This window comes from Syzygium oleosum, unplaced genomic scaffold (assembly GCF_021117445.2).
Source record: "Syzygium oleosum isolate NSW1041296 unplaced genomic scaffold, Sole_v2.1 Sole_v2.43, whole genome shotgun sequence".
Classification (NCBI taxonomy): Eukaryota; Viridiplantae; Streptophyta; class Magnoliopsida; order Myrtales; family Myrtaceae; genus Syzygium; species Syzygium oleosum.
The window spans coordinates 819,642-841,927 of record NW_026607527.1 but is presented as its reverse complement, the minus strand read 5'-3'; the positions used below and the strand labels follow the sequence as shown (position 1 = coordinate 841,927).

Genomic DNA, 22,286 nt, shown 5'->3' with positions numbered 1-22,286 from the left:
AGATTTCTTCTCATGTTGATCTAGAAAATGCTATATCGACTAAAGTAACTGAAGATGCTGCATACTTTCACGTCGCGATTGATTTACTTAGCAATCAAAGCCATAAGGAAATCGTACTTGGTAATTCGTTATCAGATGCTAAATATGCAGGGTGAAGATTGTGCTGGATTTATGACTTGACGAGGACATCATGTGGAAATTGTCTCTAAAATTCTGTCCTGCATCAGGAAGATCTTGTGCTCTTCTTTTGAACACCAAATCTATGATGTAACGAGTCGTCGTCACTGCCCATCAGTCAAGAAAGTAGAGAATTTAATACCAAATATATAGCCAAAAACGCTAGACTACACAGAAATTTGTTCCTGTTTTAGGAAACCTACAAACACACAGGAGAGAGATACATCTTTCTCAGTGGAGACCACACAGAAACATGGTTACTTCATAAGCTTAATGGTCCCAAGAAAGTTCGCAAAATCGGGTGACGGATTCTCTACGGCATATCAGGGGTACGTTGATATTCTGCTTAAATTCTTAGAAGCTCGTGATTTCCATCGTCGGGATGGAACCGCCCGCTGCCACGAGTTGCTGCTCTAGCTGCAGTAAACAAGAACATATGTCTCGACAAATTAAGCAGTGAACTAAAACCGAAAAGATGCTACTGAATCGAGTTGGGTGCGAATTTGGATGAGTTCTTTCCCGAATTCAAGGGTAGATATACTCACGGTGAACAGGGTTTCAAACTTGTTTTTCACAAGGTAGAACTCTTGCTTCACTTGTTGCAGACATCTCATGCACCTGCACACAGAGAATGAAAACCGGTTTGGAACATTCAGGATCTTTCTTCAATTTTGATGTCCAATTCTAATGTCCTGTGAATCTTCTTAAATCTTAATAGCTCTGTTGTGATCAATCAGACGACGAAACGACGAATCACAAAACTCGGAAACACGAGATCCAACAAACTCACCCTTCGAGGTTTTGCTCTTCGCAGAAGTTGCGGAACACAACGCAGGCATTTTTAACTCTCTGTGCACCTATGCTGCAAATTTAGGAGAACCAACTAGTTTATATAATCTGAAAAATCGAGTTTTCGGTGTCTGTCTTATTTGAAAATAGTGGGATTGAGTATTTGTTCTTTTCTATTTTTTAAAGGAAATTCTAATGCACCTGGAGCTGCTACCCTTCAACTGGTGAACATGGGCATCAACTCTTTTGAAGTCCACATTTTGCTGCTCTCTGTGCAGAGATGACAAAATGGGAAGTAAAATCAGAGAAATCCCATAGCCAAAGGCCAAAACAATAATAAACCAACAACATTAGTTTCTTCAAATCAGGTGAAATCAGAAGAGTTTTCCTTACAGAGCCAAGGTCAGATCATTGAGCAGCTTCTCAGAATCTTGAAAGAAGAGGGACACAACTTCCACAACAAAATCTGGGTTGCTCTCATCCTGCAGCTGTTGGAGCTGCAAAAACTGACCGTCCAAGAAACCCTTCCTCTCACCCAAAACAACACAAGTGTTCCAAAGTCAAGATCAACCACAATCAAACAGAACCCAGGGAAAAAAAGAAAGAGAAAATACAAACCCACTCGGGAATAGCACACAAATTTTACAGAATTGAACTTTTTACCTCCATAAACAATGATTTGGTGAACTCTACCAACCTCCTCTGCATTTGACCCACCTCCATGCCTGTTGTTCCCTGCCTGTTCAAGGATAGAGGAGTGTGGGGGGTGACAAATGAGCTTGTGGCTTTAAATTGGCAGATCTTGGGGGTGGAGAATAACGACTCCTAAATCAGATCAGATCAGATCAGATCAGAGGAGCTATAGATGCTAAAGAACAACCTCTGAAAATGATTTTTAGTGGCTTGATGTGGTCTTAAGAAAATACAAAATTGACTTGCTTTATAATGTGGGAAATGCTCTACCCACTAACTAACATCCTCTGGATTGGTGCCCCTTTGTGACAGAATCAAGAGTCCCTCCTTACAATCACTGCCAAGTAACCTCTCCTTTTTTTTTTTTGAAAAAAATGACACAAACAGTTCATGAACTTTGATTCAATGTTCAATTTGATCCATGAATTTTTAATTTATTCAATGTAGTCCCTGAAGTTTAGCATAATGTTCAATTTGATCCGTGAACTTTTAATCTGTTCAATGTGGTCCCTGAACTTTTAGTATATGTTCAATTTAATTTCTGAACTATATGAAAATATTGAACATATACTAAAAGTCTAGGGACCACATTGAACAGATTAAAAGTTCAAAGACCAAATTGAATATTATGTTAAAGTTCAAAAATTATATTGAACAAATTAAAAGTTCATGGACCAAATTGCGCATTGGTCAAAGTTCAGGGACTGTTTGTGTTATTTTCCTTTTTTTTTTCAAAGAAAAAGTTAATGATTAATGTCTATATTGCCTTGACACTACCACAGGAGTAAATGGAACCGATTCGGTTGCGTTTTCATATTCCAATTGAACACTTTTCATGTTCGATTATTCTCAAAGGAGAAGATTCTTCTTTTTACCTATTTCAAATGAGAACAAATGGTGAAGATTTAGAGAATCGCAATCATAATTACTTATTGGGAATTGCAATTAGCCTATCGTACCGATGACATCAATACTTCTTTCTCTCTCTCATTTCTCTTAGTGTTGGGATTCAACTAGATCGTCACGATAAATAATTTGGCTGCAGATTAGTGCTTTCCATGCACCGACATATAAGTAACTTCATCCATCACCCTGTATAGTGTATTTCATAATTTAAATCGATTTCAATGTGTGCTAATCACGTCTCGCGTGAGAGGACTTAATAGTCTTTTCGAGAAGTCAAGGCACTCCCTTGACTTTTATCGGAACTTAATTAGCACTTTCTTCGTTTACATCACCCTAGATGTATGGACTCAATTGTATTCATGTGAAGTATTGTTCGTTTTGACCCAAGGCCTCACAACTTTATTCCTTAAATGCATCTTAGGTGGGGAAGGTTTCATGATTGGTTCGTAATCATCCATTTATCATATTTCATTTTATTTTATTGATAATGACGATGAAGATGGAAATACCCATAAAATGTTGTTCCCCTTTACAATTAGTATTCTTCAATCACCTCATGTCATGAGCAATAGCACTTGCTTTGGATGCTACGATTCCTAGTTGATTCAATTGAGGAAAAAAACGTTTTCAATTTATGTGAGTGAAGATATTATAATAATCCAACCATTCCACCGAAGATTTTACAGAAAGAAATCTCTTTAGACAAGAGAGAAGGGAAAAGGGGGGAAAAACAATTTTGAACTCCTCTTATAAGACAAGAATTCATAACTATTTATACATAGATATATACATATATACTGTCAGAGATGATTAGGAAATTCTCCACATATTTTCCTAGATTCTCTTTATCCTCAGGATTGTGCATCGATCTTTCTTATGGTGCATTAATTTATTGATCTTAATTGCTTGTTACCTTAGAATGTTCGGCGTAAGAAGTTCATTAATGTCTCAAGTACTACTCTTCATTATAAAATCCACAGAAATTATAACATCTTCTCTTCTGCATATTCTTATCTTATACAAACATACTTTATAAATGTTCAAAGCCAACCCAACTAGAGTAATGTTGTTGTAACATGGGTTTGTCACCAACAAGCTGATTATGCTGCATTTTCTTTTTAATTTTTTACTAATCATATGTTTGGAATATCTAATCCAACCCTAATAAAGGTCTCGGTGTCATTGTTCCTTCGAAACCTCGTGTAGCCCAAAGGACAGAGAAAAAAGTAGACTCACTTTTCCTTAAATTCTGCATAATTCTTGAAGTCATGTCACACCACAAATCCAAACCCTAGTTCTTGTTTTCGACCCATAATGCAATCCACGCCTTTTTATTAATTTAAAGCAAAGATAAAGTTGGGCAAAGACACGATGATGATCCCCTTAAAGGCCCAACTTTTTCTTAAAAAAATTTAATGAAAATTTGTGAGGTTTGGTCGGCCAAGCCTTCTTTTGTTTGGACATCAAGAACGTGGAGACAGAATCCTTATCTTTCTTAGTTTCATACTGCAAATTCAATTATTTTAAGCTGATTTGAGTGGTCCTTGTTCTCCTTTCTTTCACCATCAAGCACATATCCTGTTCCGTCCTCTGAGATCATGTTCTCTCCTCCATTATTCATTCATTTACTTATTTATTATGAGAGAGTAATAATTAATTCAATGATATTCTTGTCAAATGAAAGGACAGACATATTCCAATTGTCACATCTCTTGTTCAACCGATTTTCTTTTTATTTTTTGTTTTCTTGGGACCCTCCCTTCTTCCTCTTGATCCTTGGTTCTCATTTTTATTCCATCTTGACGCGAGGCTGAAAATTTATTAAGGGAAGCATGTGCAATGATTGACGACCTAGGAAAATATTATATATTGTTTCTCTAAATTAATTTATCATAGAGAATAACATTGAAACGTATATTTTTCGTAATTAAGTAAGAAATAACAACTTGGAGGATTTCGTATTTTATATTACTAAAAACTCACATAACAACATTTTTTTTCTCAATTAAGTAAGAAGTAATAAAGATGAAGAGTTTTAATTAGTGAATGAATGCTGAATATTCAAATACCATCCATCGTGTGGCCAGGCCACCATCCACGACATCTTACTTGAGTAAATAATATTATGATGAAAAAACCTTTGAGAACATGTCTAATCATAATCTTTTTGAGGGAATTCTTCCTCAAGTCAGTGCGCAGCAATAAGGATAGAGTTTCAGAATATATAAAAGGAAAAATACCACAAAAAATCTCACATTATGTCATTTGTGATAAATTTACCTTGAATTTTTTTTTGTGATACGAAAAATCTTAAACTATATCACTTGTGATAAATTTACCCTGAACTTTTTTTTGTGACACGAAAATCTCCAAATTATGCCACATGTAATACATTTACCTCACAATACTTTAGCCCATGGGCATTTTCATATTTTTCCTTTTTCTATTTTTTTTTCTCTCTTCCCTCCGTCGGCCATGGCGGAGGAAGCCGGCGAGGGCGAGGGCTGCCCTCGCCCGCCCAGGCGAGGGTGACCCTTGCCGGCGTCCTTGCCCGCCTAGGCGAAGGCGACCCTTGCCCGACGCCAGCGAGGGTCGCCCTCGCCGGATCCGACAAAGGCAGCCCTTACCGGCTTTCCTCCGCCATGGCCGGCGGAGGGAAGAAAGAAAAAAAGGAAAAGGAAAAAGACGAAAATGCCCATGGCCCAAAGTATTGTGGGGTAAATGTGTCACAGGTGATATAGTTTGGGGTTTTTTGTGTCACAAAAAAAAGTTCAGGGTAAATTTGTCATAAGTGGCATAGTTTGAGGTTTTTCATGTCACAGAAAAAAGTTCAGGGTAAATTTGTCACACAAGTAGCATAGTTTGGGGTTTTTTGTGGCATTTTCCCTATATAAAAAAGGATAAAGAATTTTGAATTTGACAAAAAATTTTACTTTTGATTTTAAGAAAATGTATCATATAGAATGATAATGTGAAACATACTGTATAAGTGCACTTTTTACAATATCTATAATGTATAATATCAATTTTCAATGTTAAATATTTATCATTAATACATTAAACTCGGTTGGTTGTTGCGAGAATTGTCCAAAAAGTCCGAAACTTATTATATGGCGGCCAATTTAGTAACATTTAAATTGTGCCACTTTAGTTCTAAACATTTTAACAACTTATCAATTCAATCATAAACTTTTCAATTGTACCAATTTAATCCTAAACATTTTGATGGTTTGCCAATTTAATCCTAAACATTTTGATGGTTTGCCAATTTAGTCATAAACTTGTTAACGATTTGTCAATTTAATCTTTCTGGGGAATTTTGGCCAATAATCGCTGACGTGGCAGTCTAGTCAGTACCGGTCGTTCTACATGGTATGGTCAGCACTAACATGGACAAGTTTTTTTTATTTTTTTTATTTTTTTTCCTTTTATTTTTTTCTTTTTCCCCTTCGCCAGCCAGTGCCGAGCTTTGATGATGGCCAGTAGACCACCGAACTTAGGTGAGGGCCGGCAGAGGGAAAAAGAAAAAGAAAAAAGAAAAGGAAAAAAAAGAAAAAAAGAAAAAAATTAACAAAAATTGCAATAAATGTCCTCATCAGTGTTAGTTGTGCCATGTAAGATGGCCGATGCTAACTAGACCCCCACATCAGCAATTTCCGACCAAAATATGCCTAAAGACAAAATTGACAAATTGTTAAAAAGTTTTTGACTAAGTTGGCAAATTATCAAAAGGTTTAGGATTGAATTAGTACAATTGAAAAGTTTATTACTAAATTGACAGTATTAAAATAGTTTTAGGACTTTTTGGATAATTTTCCCACCAAGTGTTTGACCTCATAATAGGGGGATTGCCCATTTGAGAGTACATGAAATTGTATTCCACGGGTCCGCTCTTTTCTCTCTTTTTTCTTTTTCATTTGTCTTACTAAATAACATTATTAAAGTCTCTTCGATATTCACGAGAAATATTAACACTGATATTATTATTATTCGGCTGCTATTTTCAATTTACTATGGAGATAAACAGGAAACTTTTCTTTAATGTAATGTTCTGATGAGAACTTTATTTTCCATAAGATATGGACTTGTATGTATAACATATCTTAATTTTTAGAGCATTTGATTTAAATGATTTTCTAGACGTTCTTTCACAATCATGATAAAAGTTTGGATCATTAGCACATGATAGAGCAATTACATTGGTGTATGTAATCTGACATTAATTAATTAAAATAGCCAGTGGTATATTGTCCGATGTTAATGTACAAAGATAATAGTAAAGCATAGCTTTTAAGTTTGTTTCACTAAATGCACACTTCTTTTATAATTACACCAATGTAATCATAAAAGATCCCAAAAAAAGAGGGCACCATGTTTGGTGAATAGTAACCAAAATTCATTTTTCTATTTTTAAATTGATAATGACCGCGTTAAAAGTTAGAGTCACATGAAAATGTCTAGAAGTAATTCTTTTTATCATATTGTTTGCCAAGCTTTTCATTTGACTAAAAATTAAGACGCACAAATTCTCCTAGTGGATGAATATGTTTGTATTTTTCTTTTGTGGACATTAATCATTCGTGAAATAATATAACTTTGCTCATGTTAAAATAACTCGCCTGAATAACAGGACCAATCTTCTAATATATTATATTTAATCATATACAAAATGTCTTAATAATATATGTTAAAGAATACTCATAATGTCTAATATATTAATGATATCTTTGGAGGTATAGTTTCACAATATCTATGATGTCAATAACCATACGAGACAGTTCTTTTTGAATGATTATTAAATCTCAATTATCAGAAACATATGAAAAAAATTGCCTAATTTTCTCTTTTGTCACGATGTCACCTCTTTCAAATGCGAGAAAATGAAATACAATTTGTTGTATCATGTTTTGCAGTTTTCTTGTATTATTTCTAGCCAGTATATATAAATAATTGCATACATTCAGTTAATCGGCTAATAAAGTTAAGTGGTCATCTTCAAATCGACATTTAAACAAATAGATCGCGTTCAGATAAACCCGTCACCTCATTTTGTAAATCAATATTTGTCTGTCTTTCGATTCCACAACCTTAGATCTTTATTGGTATATCTGCTGATACATCAAGCAAGGCGCGAGCAGAAGCAAACCAATTATACATTTTCAGCTCACAAACTTGATGGGCGATGAAATATGACTTATCAGGCAAGCGTAATTACACCTAGATTATTCCCCGATTTACATTTAAAAAATTAGCGTGGATGAATCATCTGAAAGTAGAAACATGATGCTCCCAGGCTCTATGAGCAATTGCGGATTGCAAATTAAGATCTCAATGGATGTTGCGAGTGATCAACCCCTCGAATATCACATAAAGATCTTTGTTGTCGGGGCCGAAAATCTCTTCAGCCTTTCTTAGCGTCTCCTGCAAAAACCCAACATAAACAAAGACAGATTAGATTCAATCCCAATTGAAGCCGTTCTCTGCTCACTCGTGCGTGTGCGCAGACACAAAGAAGAAAGAGAAAGAGGTGTTACCTCTCTAGTTTGCTTGTGAGAATTCAATTCCTTCACATTGGCTAAAAATGCACCAAATTGCTCATACGACAAGCGGCTCCTGAGAAAACAAAGGAGTCAGAGAAGCAACTCATTATGGTTCCAGGAGAACAAGTAATCATCGATACATTGGCATCTGATGGACCAAGAAAAACACTACGAGATTGAGATCAGTTCGATATCCTAAAATTTAGGGTTACCACCACCACCTTCATGAGCCAATGCATATGACAGAGGTCAACAGCAATAAATTAAGAGCTACAAGCTTGCCTATTCCGACATAAACGCTTCTTCTGCCTATGAAATATTCCAATTTCCTTACCTGACTTGCCGGAAGAATTCTTTTCCGTCAACTCGAGCTCTTCCTGAAGAAAAGTAAACCAAGCAAGAATAAGAAGATCGACCAGACAATTGTCTAATAAAAGAAAGTCTACAGCAAGATTCATCAAATGCAGATGCAATGAACAATTCTCTTAGTCATTTCTATGTTGTGGATGATCCTCATCAACAAATCCAATCTTAAACACGAAATCAGTGCAGCATCAAATGAAGGAGTAAGTACACCTCAAAGAAGAATCAAAGGAGCACAAAAAACAAACTTTTGTGGTGAAGAAAGAGTGCACCGGTTATGTCTTAAACTCAAATGTCGATCACACTTTTTTCACATACATACCTTCAAAGCCCCTTGACAAAATGCATCAAAACCAATGCATTTTTCAAGCATATACGTGACCCACTAAATTGGGTGGGTATTTTAGAGTAACAGTTGGGCTTACCAGTGTATGACCCGGACTCTGAACTTGCTATGGAACCTTGATGGCCTGGGGGCACAGAAGAAAATATAGAAGACCTTTCATCAAACACTCCCCTTGAAGTTGAGAATGACATTGCATTCCGTCTCGGTGACGCTGGCTTTGACGTTCTCGTAGGAGATACAGAGGCAGACAGACTGGGAGGCGAGCCAGGAGGAGTCAGCCGCGGTGTGCTAGTTTGAGACGCTAACAGAAAGCCATGTGACATACCAGGTCGTGGAACTGCAAAAGAAAGAAGTTGTTTTAGTAAAAAGAGACGTACAGAGTCACGCATTATGCCATGAAATTTGACATTGTTGTGAAAAATGCCCACAGAAAAGTTTATATATACAGGAAGTACGACAAAAATCTACAGTGTGATATGAAAGTGACATGACAGAACTTCCTACATGAGGAATCAGAGAATACCATCGGTCTCACGATCCTCCGATAGAGAATTTCCCACCTCTGAGACTTGACTTCTAATTGAAGAAGATCTTGAAGGAGGCAGTGCGGCATCATCTTCTGAACAAAACAGGACAATCATTTTGAGTTGACAAAACTGTCTGGTGATTCAATTATGACGATTCTCGACTAACCAACCACAACTGCCAAAAGAAAGTTCTAGGACAATGTGCACATTGGACTGAAAAATGGTAATTTCGCATGCTTGTATGCATGTTGCAAAATCCATGGGGACTAAAGGAAGCTTCAACTGCCATATGAGAACCAACAATCCACTAAAATTCGCAGCCAAATGGCATTCGTTCAGTTTCAGCCAATCAGGTAGAAAGCAACAAAGTGGCCCTTTTTTCATCAATGCACGTATACATCAACATCGCAAGAAATGCGCTGTCAGATAAGCTAGAGATTAAGCATTGGAATCGAAATTAGAATCAGACCGCTCGGTGTTGGCTTTGCAATGATTTGCGAAGCTCCAGCTCGTGCAGGGCCAGAACCATCTTCATCCTCTTGAAGGGATTGCATGAGCGTCTTTTTGAAGATTTCCAACTACATAACCACAGGACTAAACCTCAGACCAACCGAGCAGCAGAAACTACCCAACTACACACCAGAAAGAGAAATCAATACCAGCTAAAAGAAAAATTACTCAAGAACTAGGCTATCTTCTCCTGAGGCACGCTTTAAAGGAAATTTAATTCAAAGGCACGAAATCTAAACAGATAGCAGGTCTTTCAAGCAGCTTTTCCAACCCCAGCGATATGCAAGGGCATTGCCATTGATCATTGCAATTCATAAAAACCCTCCTTCTTTTGCAGCTCAAACACACAGTTTTCATCAAAGTGTCAAACCAGCGTCATTCAATTCTCATCATTACTCAGCAAAACCATTGAATTTCGAAGCGTGGGTTTCACCACACCAGTAGTCTTTGAACTACAGTGGGTTCTGTAATCAACTCAATGAACTTCAACGGAATGGACATTTTCACTGTTCGTACTTCACACAGTGGCCAGCTCCAGATTCTCATTTTTTTCACCAGAAAATGATCGATGACACTAATTCACGACAATATAAGTCATATTTCACTAAAAGAAGCAGCTTTTGCACATAAATTGAGTCAAAGCATATAGAGCCAGAGCTCTGAAGTTGAACGAGCACAAACCTTGGAAACATCTCTGCTCAGCTTCTTCACAGTGCTCGCCAGCGATTCGTTCTCCTTCACCAGCTTCTCCTGCAACCCCACCCAACAAGAAAAAACAAACCAATTCAAATTTCGCCACCCCAGAAAACGAAACGAACCGAACTCAACTGGGTCGGGTCGGGTCGGATTTCACACGGGGACCTTCTCGAGCTCGGATCGGGAGAGCTTGTCGAGGGCGTCGGCGAGGGAGGCGTCGAGGGACTCGACCCGGGAGCGGAGGTCGGCGACGAGGTCGTCCTTCTCGGCGAGCTTGGCGCGGAGGCCGGAGGACTCGGACTCGAGGGAGGAGACGCGGGTCGAGAGGGCGATGGAGGTGATCTTGCGGGCCACGTCCAGCTGCTCGTACGGGTCCGACGGCAGCATCTCCAGCACCTCCTCCGGCAGGTCGAACGCCGCCGCCGCCGCCGCCGCCGCCGATGATTCCTTCGCCAGCATCTCTCTCTCCTCCTTTTTTCTTTTTCCTAGATTAATTAATTAATTAATTAATTTTTTTGTTATACATGTATATAACTTGTGGGTAAAGCTGTAAATTTGGGAACGTGACGTGGGCATGTGACCCCAAGAAGTTTGTGTGGTGCGCAACGGGGTTTTGGTTGGCGTGGATAGGACTTTGATGAGGGACAAATTCCACAAGTTGAGCCAAACAAGACACGAAACAAAACGTTGATGGGTTTTGCTGAGAAAATCCATTGCATGAATTCCAAAGACGGTGCAATCGATCAGGAGCCGGAGATCGTCGGTTTGAAACCCGCATACAAGCTATCTGCGTCGATGTCGCTTGCAGAGATCAAAGACCTGCACACGACCGACTTATGAACTTTTAAGGTGTTTTATAGGCCTTCTTGTAGCGGGACGATTGCATTAATGCCTTCTTGGTTATAAAGAAAACAGAAGGTTATTACAAGAATGTATGATATATCCCAAAACCGGCTCGAAATGTGATTCGTATAGATTAGATTTATCGACGGGATTGAATGGCCCCGACCCAACCGGATGCACGTAGCGTTAGCTGCTGAGAATAATTGAGTACATTTCAAAATCGCAATATTTCCTTATTTTGGCTGCTTAGCAAGTGCCCAAGAATACTTTTTTAATTGAATCCAAATAAAATTGGTAAATTGAAAAGGAACTTAAAATATTTTCCATCTCGGTTGTTCATTCGTAAATGACAATAACGTGTGTGTTTATCCATAAACTTATAATAACTGCGGATTAGTAACCGACAAAATGGTAATTTAAAAGGATGAACCTAGATTAGTCGAGTTTTCATGTGTGAGTATATTAGGTTTAAGGAATTGTTTGTTTGGCTAAGGATTCACTATCAGAAAAAAAAATTAACCATTACATACTATACAGTTTGAAAAGAAAAGGTAAAAAGAAAAATTTCTACTCATAATTCTGAGAAGCCATGCCACCTAAAGCTCCTACTATTCAAATTTCGCCAAGAAAAAAAAATGTTATTATACGTTTTGACTATAAGGATTTTGCTTCAACGAAATACAATTCATTCTATCTATTTCATCTTAATATATATGTAATTTGTAGAAATATATAATTGAACAGGGAAAATTCCAAATAATAGGCTAAAATGCCATCATTTTCTCAAATAAGAATCTGAAGTGGACCTTGTTTCAAATAAGAGCATAAAGTGCCCTAATTTTCTCAAATAAGGGTATGAAGTGAACTCTATCTCAAATAAAGTCCTGAAGTAGCCATATTAGTCTCAAATAAAAACCTGACCTCTGCCGGCCGAAGGATATTTTCGTCTTTCACTTTTTTGAATTTTTATTCCTTTTTTTTCATTTTTCTGTTTTTTTCTTTCCCTTTACCTTTTCCTTTTCTTTTTTCTTTTTTTTTTCATTCTTCCCTCCGTTGGCCATCGTCGGGGCCGGCAGAATAGTCACCAGCTGGCCAAAGGTTCTTATTTGAGACGATTTGACCGCTTTAGGCCCTTATTTGAGACAATGTCCACTCCAAGCCCTTATTTGAAATTTTTCCTAATTGAATAGAAGCTTTAGTTATAAACATTAGGTAAAGAGTGAGATTAAGGGTGCGTTTAAATGAACGATTTTGAAAATATTTTCCTAAAAATGATCACTTATATTACCTATAAAAATATATGAACAAAAAAAAATTAATCATCCACAAAAGTTGTTTAGACATAAATTGTTGTCGATGATGAAAATATTTTTCATCGACTAGTTATTTTAAAGTGATACAAGAGAGCATTTTCAGGAAAATATTTTAGAAATCGTTCATTTTCCTAGAAATAAATAGTGCCTACGAAAATAATCAAAAAGTTTTACAAAATCCTCGAGTGGCAACATAACCTTTCTACTATTCAAATCCTCTTCATGCAATGTATATATGTAATAAATCTAAATCGTGGCATTATGTTAGGTGAAAGTGAAACATAAGAAGAGAGTACGAGACAGAAAAACCATCATTCATTCATTCACTATTCGTACTTAATTCATCTTAATATTAGGAGAGGCATGGGGCGGGAATCACGTGATGCCACGTTAAATTATGTAAAATATCTGACATTACTTATTATTGTAATTGTCACAAGGAAATAATTTTCTAATGTTTATAATAATAATTAATTGATATTTTTCCAACTTCACAAAATAGTCACAAGGGACAATATGAAGATAGAATACATAGAAAATATGTGACATTCTGAAATCCGACCCACTTGGAATTTATGAAATAGATGATTTATGGACATGCTTGTAGTTAGATCTCGCCCGGAATTGATCACTCATGGGATACTAACCGTTAGGAAAAGGCTAATTAGGGATTTAAATTCGCGCGATTAAAGAAACTCGATCGTGAATCGACTTTCGACCATAAAAATTGTCGAGGTGACATTTTAAGCCAATGTAGGCCGATCCAAGGATAGTTAGGGATCAATTCGCCACTGTCACATTAGTGGATCGCGGGTGATTCCGCTTGACCACGCGATGAACTGACGAATGACCCTAAACCTATACCAAACGATCGCGCCCGTCGGAACTAGCGATCGATCCTCGCGATTAAGTGACCACCGAGGTCGTCACGACCCGAGTGAACTTGAACGTGTCTTGATTCAGTATCGGTCACGGGTTAAATGTGCGAATTTCCCCAAAAGCCACCCGTTAGTTCAAGATATGCTCAAGTTACGTTAATTAAATTTGGTCATTAATTAACAACCAAGATTGGGCCTCGGAAATTATGAATGTCACGACAGGATAATTGGACGATGTTGTTATTGGCTTAGTCAGCCTCAGATTTGTCCGGATTCTTCAGAAAATTTGAATTCTGGCGAGAAATGGAAAATAACCGTTTTACCCCTTGGATTTTGTTAAGGCCAAGTATAATGGGGGAGGGGCATTTTGGTCATTTCACACTAGCTTTAGAAATAGAAATTTTTGGACAATTATGCCCTTGGGAATTTTGTGAAATTTCAATTTTGCCCCTAGATATTTTTGGTAAGGATTAATCTGGACCGTCGATCTTAGGATAAGATCGAATCTTGGCCGTTGATTGGAAATTAGAGAGAGGGGTATGATGGTCATTTGGCATGTGTATTGGACACCAATAATTGGCCTTTAGCCTATTTAATTCCATTTTCTCTCTCTACCCCTCATTCTCTCACTCTCTCGGCTTCTCTCTCCCTCTCTCTCTCCCGGCCGGACCTCATCCCCCACCCACCTTGACCGTGGCCAGCCGCCTAGGCCGGTCGCCTCCGCCGTCCACCCGCCTAGCCGGAGCAGCCGCACACCGGAGCCACCGCCGCTCGCCTCACCGCCGCTCGCCTCACCATCTCTCTCTCTCTCTCTCTCTCTCTCTCTCTCTCTCTCTCTCTCTCTCTCTCTCTCTCCTGTTTTCCCCCTCACCGAACTCCACCACCAGCCCCTTCGGTTTTGTCCAGCCGTGGAAGATCAGCCACCGTCCAGCTAGCCGCCGCCGTCGTCGTACGTCGCCGTTCAGCCGCTCGTCATCGCCGTCCGCCACCGTGTGGCCGCCGGCTGCCGCCCCTCCTCTTCTGCCCGAGCTAGCTTAGGTTTCCAAGTAAGTAGCATCCTAATCCTTATTTAGGATATCGGGTACCGACGGACGTAATTAGGGGCTGAACGAACTTAATTAAGGGCTGATTTGGTTAAATTAGTGGCTGTTTAGGGTGAAATTTGTGGCTGCTTGAGGGCTGACTTGAATTGGCTGAATTGTGGGTGAATTGGTGAGGTTTCGGGACTGAATTGATGTGGAGTTGAGTGCTGGAAATTGGGGCGCGAAATGAGGAGCATACGGTTCGATTTAGGGACTAATTGTGTCGGTTTAGTGTGTTGTGTTGTGGCTGGTTTGTGGTGTTGTTATAGCTGGAAATAGACCTGGAAATGCTGAATTTATGTTCACGATAGTGGCTGTGATTGTGGGCCCGATGGCGGCCTTGTATGTTTATTGAATTGTGAATTGATTGATTGAAATGTGGATCGTTGTATGCACGCATGGGCTGAATTGAATTGACTAGCAATTGGCCATGATTGGGTGTTAATTGAGCATGTGAAATGCGTGAGATTCGATGCGTGCATAGGCCGAATTTGATCGGCCGGTAATTGGGCATGTTGGTGTGTAAATCGAGCGAGTGAATGAGTGAGAAATTGCGTGATGTGTCATGCATGTGGTCACGAGAATCCCTGAGGTGTGTACTTTAACGCGGGGAATCCCTGAGGCTTGTATTTTAATGCGGGGAATTGTGCCGTCCTGAGGCGGTACTTTTACGCGGGACAATGCCCGGTATTACCGGAAGACTGCCAACCTGAGGCGTGTACTTCAACGCGGGTTGTGCCGTAGGTGGTGGATGTTGAGCCTGAGGCGGTACTATTACGCGGGCAAGAGACATAGCTTGAGGCGGTACCATTACGCGGGCTAAGAAGTGTTGTGAATATGAGATGGTCACAGTGGACCTGAGGCGGTACTATTACGCGGGTCACTGGCGAGTTGAGTGAAAATAGTGTGATAAGGCATGAAGAGTGTGTGGAATGTGGAATTGGAAATGCCATGTGTTCGACTTGTGTTTTGGGCATGAAATTAATTTGGAATGTGCATGTGGTTGGAAATTGTATATTTGAGACTAACCTGCAGATTGCGTGTATCAAAAGCCCAGGTAAGTGCAAATTGTGTGCTTATTATGTGGTTGCTGAGTGTTAGTGTGTTTGACTTGTCTGGAGGTACGTATTAGCCTAGGTGGGGTTTAGGGTGTGTGTTTGCTGAGACGTGTTCTCATGGTTGTTTCAACCAAACAATTTCAGAATCCCGGCCTGAGCCATGAATCTACCACCGCTGCCGCCCCAGCGTTTTGGGATTCCGATGCACACCGACCATAATGTTGTAGAGTACCCGATAGACGATAATATGACCTGGATCAAGCACACTACTGTAGTCTGGGTAGACATAGGGCTCCCTCTTTGGCAGGCCCACACCTATATCGTCTGGATGTTTAGAGACGGGATGGATGAGTTTGGCCCGTCCGTGGCTTTGATGTTCCGTTTGATGGAGTAGGGGATTGGGATCTGTCAACCATACCCTCTCCTGACGGTGAGATGACTAGTCTGGATACTAGTCTCGCCCAGTCCAGACATCAGCCTGCGCCTACAGCACCTGAACCTTCAGTGGCTGAGCCTGATCCGGAGTCGGAGGAATCACAGGCAGGATATGATCCTATGGAAGTGGATCTAGGTGTAATACCAGAGGAGGAACCAGGAGAAGAAGACCCTGAAGAAGAACCTGAGGAGGCACCAGAAGAAGAACCCGAAGCTGAGCCAGAAGAAGACCTAGAGATGGAACCAGAGGACAAACCAGAGGACAAACCAGAGGATGAGCCAGAGGATGAACCAGAGGAAGAGCCGAAAGAGGAGTCAGATGAGGAGGAGCGAGTTGAGGTTCCACTAGAGTCAGGTGATGAGGATAACCCGACTGAGATCGAGGCTGATTCGGAGTCCATAGAGGAGCAGGTGGCTCAAGGGGATTCGGATTCAGACTCGAGTTTTAGGGAGTCAGACTCGGAGTGGACGCCATCTAGAGGGCGTAGAGGCTAGTTTAGGAGTTGAGCGAAGGCCTTTTTGAAGTGTCCCATTTTTTACAATTAGGGTACCCAGGCTACTGATCCTTTTTGATATCGGTGGTGTATAGTTTAGAAGTTCGGTGTGCATGTATATTATGTGGATTGTATATGGTGAATATTGTATAAGCTTGAATAAGTAATTGATGTTTATTCTCTCTTGCACCCCTGGTCAAATATTGTCTGGGTATTTGTAGCTTTCGCTGATGTTCTATATCTCTGATGAGTTGATTTGGGTCGGCGATATCCTGGGACGTCGCGATATTCGACCAAAGAGGTGTGTCACGAGCTCGATGGGGTTGGGGGCGTGACAAAATAAAAAATTAGTTTGAGGATAAATTTGTCACAAATGTACCAGCCTGAAATTTTTTGTGGTAAAAAGATTAGTTTGACGTAAATTTATCACAAATGTACCTATTCGAGATTTTTTGTGGTATTAGGCTATTAGCCTTGAAAGAAAACATGTGGGGCTCTTCGAACTGTTGGATCCGAACCAGATAATTGGTTTGGAACTAGACAGGGTCAAACCCGTAACATCAAGCTTAACTTTGACCGGGTTAAACAAACCATGCACTAAGTTCACCGAGTCCCCCTCTTTCAAAACCGAAAAAGGAGAGCTTTCTTCCTCCAAACAAATTCTTGCAAATTAATATGATATTGGTAAATTAATTACATTATTAGTAACTTACGAACCACACTTGTAAACTTTAAAAAGATAAGTAATTTATTAATTTATTTTGTACATTAGTAAATTCCTAACAATATGAGTAATCTACTAATTTTAATTGTGAATTTCGATGAAGTTGGTAATTCACTAAATCATCAATAAATTATGGAATATTGTTAAAAAAGTCTTAACCCTACTATACTTTTGCCAATTCAGTCATAAACCTTTCAATTTTTCAACTGAGTCCTAAACATTTTCATATTTTGTCAATTGAGTCCATCCGATCTATTTTGGTTGGAAATCACTTACGTGGATGTCGGCCATCCTATGTGGCACAGGCGGCACTAACGTGGACAAGTTTTACTAATATTTTAATGTTTTTTGAATTTTTTTTATTAGTTTTTTTCCTTTTTTCTTTCCATTTTTTCCAACTATGGCTAGCAAGGGTCACCGGGCCCTTGTCGACCGCTGGCGAGGGCCGTCGGGCCTCGCCGACTGCGGGCATTGAGTGGCCCTCACCCGGCCTCACCTAGATTGGGCGAAGGTCACAAGCGAGGCTACCTCACCCAGATCTAGGCAAGGGCCGTGACCCTCACCCGCAGCCGGCGAGGGCATCGCGGCCCTCGCCTAGTGGTTGGCAAGGGCTCGGTGACCCTCGCCAACCATAGTAACAAAAATAGAGAAGAAAAACAAGGAAAAAATTAATAAAAAAATTTGAAAAAAATATTAAAATATTATTAAAAATTATCACCGTTAACGCTAGCCGTGCCACGTAGGACGGCTTGCGTCCAAGTTAGCGATTTCCGGCCAAAATTGGCCGGATGGACTCAATTAGCAAAATGTGAAATTGTTTAGGACTTAATTATCAAAATTGAAAAGTTTAAGACTGAATTGGCAAAATTGCAATAGGTTTAAAACTTTTTATATAATTTTCCCTGATAAATTCCTTATAGTTTTGGTAGTTTATGAACCATGTTTGTAAAATTTGAAGAAGTTGGTAGCTTGCTAATTTATTTGGGATGTGGTATTCCACTAACCACATAGAAAACGTTGTGTACTCCAGCTCCAAGCAGGTGATATAGTGAGTCTATAAGTTACATCTCGAATTTTCACGTAGTGCGAATGACCTAACTTTGCCATAGAATTGTAACTATAAAATTATTGATATTTATTAGAATAATGTGATTTAAAAGCTATGGGATCTATATATACTATAGAAAAATTTAATTTTTTGAGATTAAGTGCACTATAAAAAAATGGAATGAGTATATTCATTTTTCAAATAAATATTTAAGAGCTTTGCCAAGAATGTGAGAATTAAAGGAAAATTTTTTGAAATCTTAATAGATATACAGATACTCAATTACATTACTCTTATACATGCCATAAAATTGAATATGTACAATAGTTAATAAATATAGAAAAATATCTAAAATGTCTAAACATACCATGATTCATGAACACAGAGAAAAATTAATTCGGCCTCACACAACACCATAAAATATACTAAGGAAGATATATCTTAAAACGTTTAACTATATCATGATCCACATATACATAATAATATTAATTCGACTACACACAAGAGGATAGAATCCATTATCACGTTCTTCGAATGAGAATGCGTAAACGTGCAATATAAGTTTTTAATAATTATTTAAAACATGCAAAATATAGGCAAGAACACTAACTTTGCATGTGAAATTGACATTTGTTATATCGGTTAAGAGACAGTGCGACGTGACATTGGAAATTCCTCAAAATAATATTTCTGAATAAACATACAACAAGCATGAAAAGGGACCAAAAAAATTCAGGGACAAAGTTTTGTAACGTCAGTAACAAGCACGAACGCATATCAACAAGTATATTAAGATCAAAGATATTTGAAGAGGGAAGTCATATGATTTCAATATGAATAAAAATGAATTTCAAGGGATATATAATGATAAAATATTTTAACGAAACTAAGTACAGTCAGACATCTTATTTTGTAAAATTATAACCATTTGAGAAGTTCTACATATTGCATTCTACAATGATAATAGGAAAACCAATATAGGAGTGGTGCTAAGTTTGACCACTATAGAATCTCCTGACTTAACTATATAAGTTTCCCTCCTTTTCACATTGACACATTTTTTGTGGATAATTAGGATGCGTATAGTAACATTTATGTTCCTGAGAACAATTTTTGTTCATAAATATTTTTTTTCTATTTCTATTTCCTGGACGAATTTCTGAGCAGAAAAACGCGGTTGGTAAGTGCACAAAATTTCTATTCTCAAAATAGAAAAAGAACAGAAAAGCGTTTGATATGACCCTAAATTTTTTTGTGACGTAGAATTGTTTTTAGTTTTTTAATAATTTTATGAGATTTTTCTAATTTTTTCTTTTCTTTTTTTCCTCCCTTCTTCTTCCTCCTCTAGCTGGTTGCCGGGTCTCGGCGATAGCCAGTGACCAGCTAGAGACAAGGGCCAGCGAGGGTCGACCTCGCCCAGCCACAGCAAGGCCCAACAAGCGGCTAGAGGAGGAAAAAGAAGAAAGGAAAAAAAAAAGAAAAAAAATGACCTTGTTCTAGAAATTGTTCCTAGGAATAAAAAAAGTATATTTCTTTTTACTTTTTGTTTCCATTACAAATCTATTCCCTTGTCACTTTTCTATTTCGGTGAATATAAAAATTAATTGACGTATATAAACAGATTTCTATTTTATTTCTATTCAAGAGAACATAAGAACAGAAAAATAGGGAAATAAAAATGTTACCAAACGTGCCCTTGCTATGTCAAGATATACAATAATTTACTTAAATTAATCTAGCATAAAGTTTCAATAATCTTTGGTAAGGAAGCAAGTGGTTGCACAATACTTCCCAACAAGAGAACTCATATCCGCTCTGTCCTTGCGCCTTCACCATGCTAACAAGGTGTTCGACAAAACGCCGGGGAGAAGAATAGATTGAGATTCTCGTTTCCTTTTTTCCTCTCGGTCGCATACCCGACGCCATTCCAGCGTCATTTCCTCTTTCGGCTTGCTCATTTTTTGATTTGGACCAGGCAAGTTCGGTTTTATTTTTGTCCTTCATTGTCCTTTAGATGATGTAAGAAAACTGACTCAATCTGATATCTGCTGAATCGAGTAGGACACCTGTCATTTGATGCTTAGTTGTCTATTTTCTGTAGTAGCGGTGGCCTTCAAGCTGAGGAACATAAACAGTTCCTGTTTGTACGCGTCTTTGTCTTGGATGTGTATATTACCTCTGTTTGCATTGATGTCTCTGTTCGCAGCTCCTTTTACCTGGAAATTAGGCATAAGAAAAATCAGGGAAAAGTGCTGAATAAGTCCTAAATCTTTTGAGAAAGTGCCAATTTAGTCCTAAACCTATTTTTGATGTCAATTGAGTCCTAAACCTTTTGATATAGTGTCAATTCAGTCCTTTTGGCCGGATTTTGCTGACGTGGACGTCGGCCGGAGCTGACGTGGACAAAATTTAATAATATTTTAATATTTTTTGAATTTTTTTTTCTTCTCCCTCTTCCTCCAGCCGGTTGCCGGAGCGGCGACCGCCCGGAGGCCAGAGGCCGGCGAGGTCGACCTCGCCGGCCACTGGCGAGGCTCGCCCTCGCCGGCTACGGTGAAGGCGAGCCTCGCCATGGCTGGGCGAGGCTCGACCTCGCCGGATCTCGACCTCGCCGACGGCCGGGCGAGGCTGGCCATCACCGTCGCCGGCGAGGGCGAGCCTTGCATACCGGGTCGGCAAGGTTCGCCCGGCCCTCGCCATGGCCGGGCGAGGTCGACCTCGCCGGATCCGGCGGGGCGCGCCTCGCGCCGGGCCGGGCGAGGTTCGCCCGGCCCTCGCCATGGCCGGGCGAGGTCGGGCCTCGCTAGATCCGGCGAGGTCGGGCCTCGCCCAGCCACGCGAGCCTCGCCGGCCCTCGCGACCTCCGGCGAGGGCCGGGCGAGGCTCGCGGCGGCCGGGCGAGGCCCGACCTCGCCGGATCCGGCGAGGTCGACCCTCGCCCGGCCATGGCGAGGGCGGGCGAGCCTCGCTAGCCCGGCCATGCGAGGCTCGACCTCGCCGGATCTGGCGAGGTCGGGCCTCGCCCGGCCGCCGGCGAGGCTCAACCTCGCCCGGATCCGGCGAGGTCGAGCCTCGCCTAGCCATGGCGAGGCTCGCCTTCGCCGTCGCCGGCGAGGGCGGCCTCGCGTGGCTCGCCCTCCGGCCGGCGAGGTCGACCTCGCCGGCCTCTGGCCTCCGGCCGGTCGCCGCTCCGGCGACCGGCTGGAGGAAGAGGGAGAAGAAAAAAAAAAGAAGAAAAAAAGAAAAAAAATTCAAAAAAATATTAAAATATTATTAAATTTTGTCCACGTCAGCTCCGGTGACCGGTCGCCGGCCGGCCGACGTCCACGTCAGCAAAATTCGGCCAAAAGGACTGAATTGGCACTATATCAAAAGGTTTAAGACTCAATTGGCACTAAAAATAGGTTTAGGACTAATTTGGCACTACCCCAAACGGTTTAGGACTTATTCGGCACTTTTCCCAGAAAAATCAGGAGAGAGAGATAGAGCGCTTCAAACATTTACGCACAAAATCAGGAGAGCCAGAAGAAAAAAAAATAGTCCCCGGCGAGGGTCGCGCCGCCCCAGATCTGAGCGAGGGTCGCCGGCCCTCGCCGAGGACTCGCCCGGGGCCGGCGGAGGTCGCCGGGCCTCGGGAAGGCCCAGGCGACCCTCGCCGGCCTCGGGCGAGTCCCCGGCGAGGGCCGGCGACCCTCGATCCGGGAAGGGCGCGACCCTCGCCCCGAGATCCGAGCGAGGTCGTCGCCGGCCCTCGCCGGACTCGCCTCGGGCCGTTGGCGAGGGTTGCTGGGCTTCGGGAAGGCCCAGGCGACCTCCGCCGGTCCTTCCCGGCCGCCGGGCTTTGGCCACCGGCGGTGGCCGCCC

General features: G+C 40.5%; 2 protein-coding genes across 2 annotated transcripts; both read right to left on the bottom strand.

Moving 5' to 3' along the window:
* Window positions 1-295: 295 nt before the first annotated feature.
* On the bottom strand, window positions 296-1,913 carry LOC115691352 (histidine-containing phosphotransfer protein 1-like). Its single transcript, XM_030617948.2, has 6 exons — window positions 1,630-1,913; window positions 1,360-1,490; window positions 1,168-1,236; window positions 968-1,039; window positions 723-795; window positions 296-594 (listed from the first exon to the last, which is right to left on the bottom strand). Exons 1-6 carry the CDS (start codon window positions 1,687-1,689, stop codon window positions 532-534), a joined length of 468 nt encoding a protein of 155 aa, XP_030473808.1. The 5' UTR covers window positions 1,690-1,913; the 3' UTR covers window positions 296-531.
* A 5,677-nt stretch (window positions 1,914-7,590) lies between these two features.
* LOC115691385 (uncharacterized protein At4g15545-like) lies at window positions 7,591-11,039 on the bottom strand. The gene is made up of 8 exons (XM_030617991.2): window positions 10,713-11,039; window positions 10,533-10,601; window positions 9,811-9,919; window positions 9,338-9,433; window positions 8,894-9,151; window positions 8,440-8,482; window positions 8,100-8,178; window positions 7,591-7,986 (listed from the first exon to the last, which is right to left on the bottom strand). The coding sequence occupies exons 1-8, from the start codon at window positions 11,004-11,006 to the stop codon at window positions 7,894-7,896; spliced, it is 1,041 nt and encodes a 346-aa protein (XP_030473851.2). The 5' UTR covers window positions 11,007-11,039; the 3' UTR covers window positions 7,591-7,893.
* Between the last annotated feature and the right edge of the window lie 11,247 nt (window positions 11,040-22,286).

Excerpts from the sequence above, each read along its gene's own strand:
- LOC115691352 (XM_030617948.2), bottom strand. The coding sequence starts at position 1,689 with ATGGAGGTGGGTCAAATGCAGAGGAGGTTGGTAGAGTTCACCAAATCA. Across the intron at positions 1,040-1,167 it reads TTGAAGGGTAGCAGCTCCAG|CATAGGTGCACAGAGAGTTA; the intron begins GTGCATTAGAAT and ends CTAAATTTGCAG. Across the intron at positions 595-722 it reads AGTTTGAAACCCTGTTCACC|CTAGAGCAGCAACTCGTGGC; the intron begins GTGAGTATATCT and ends TGTTTACTGCAG.
- LOC115691385 (XM_030617991.2), bottom strand. The coding sequence starts at position 11,006 with ATGCTGGCGAAGGAATCATCGGCGGCGGCGGCGGCGGCGGCGGCGTTC. Across the intron at positions 9,920-10,532 it reads TGAGCAGAGATGTTTCCAAG|TTGGAAATCTTCAAAAAGAC; the intron begins GTTTGTGCTCGT and ends GTGGTTATGTAG. Across the intron at positions 8,483-8,893 it reads AGAGTCCGGGTCATACACTG|GAAGAGCTCGAGTTGACGGA; the intron begins GTAAGCCCAACT and ends ACTTTTCTTCAG.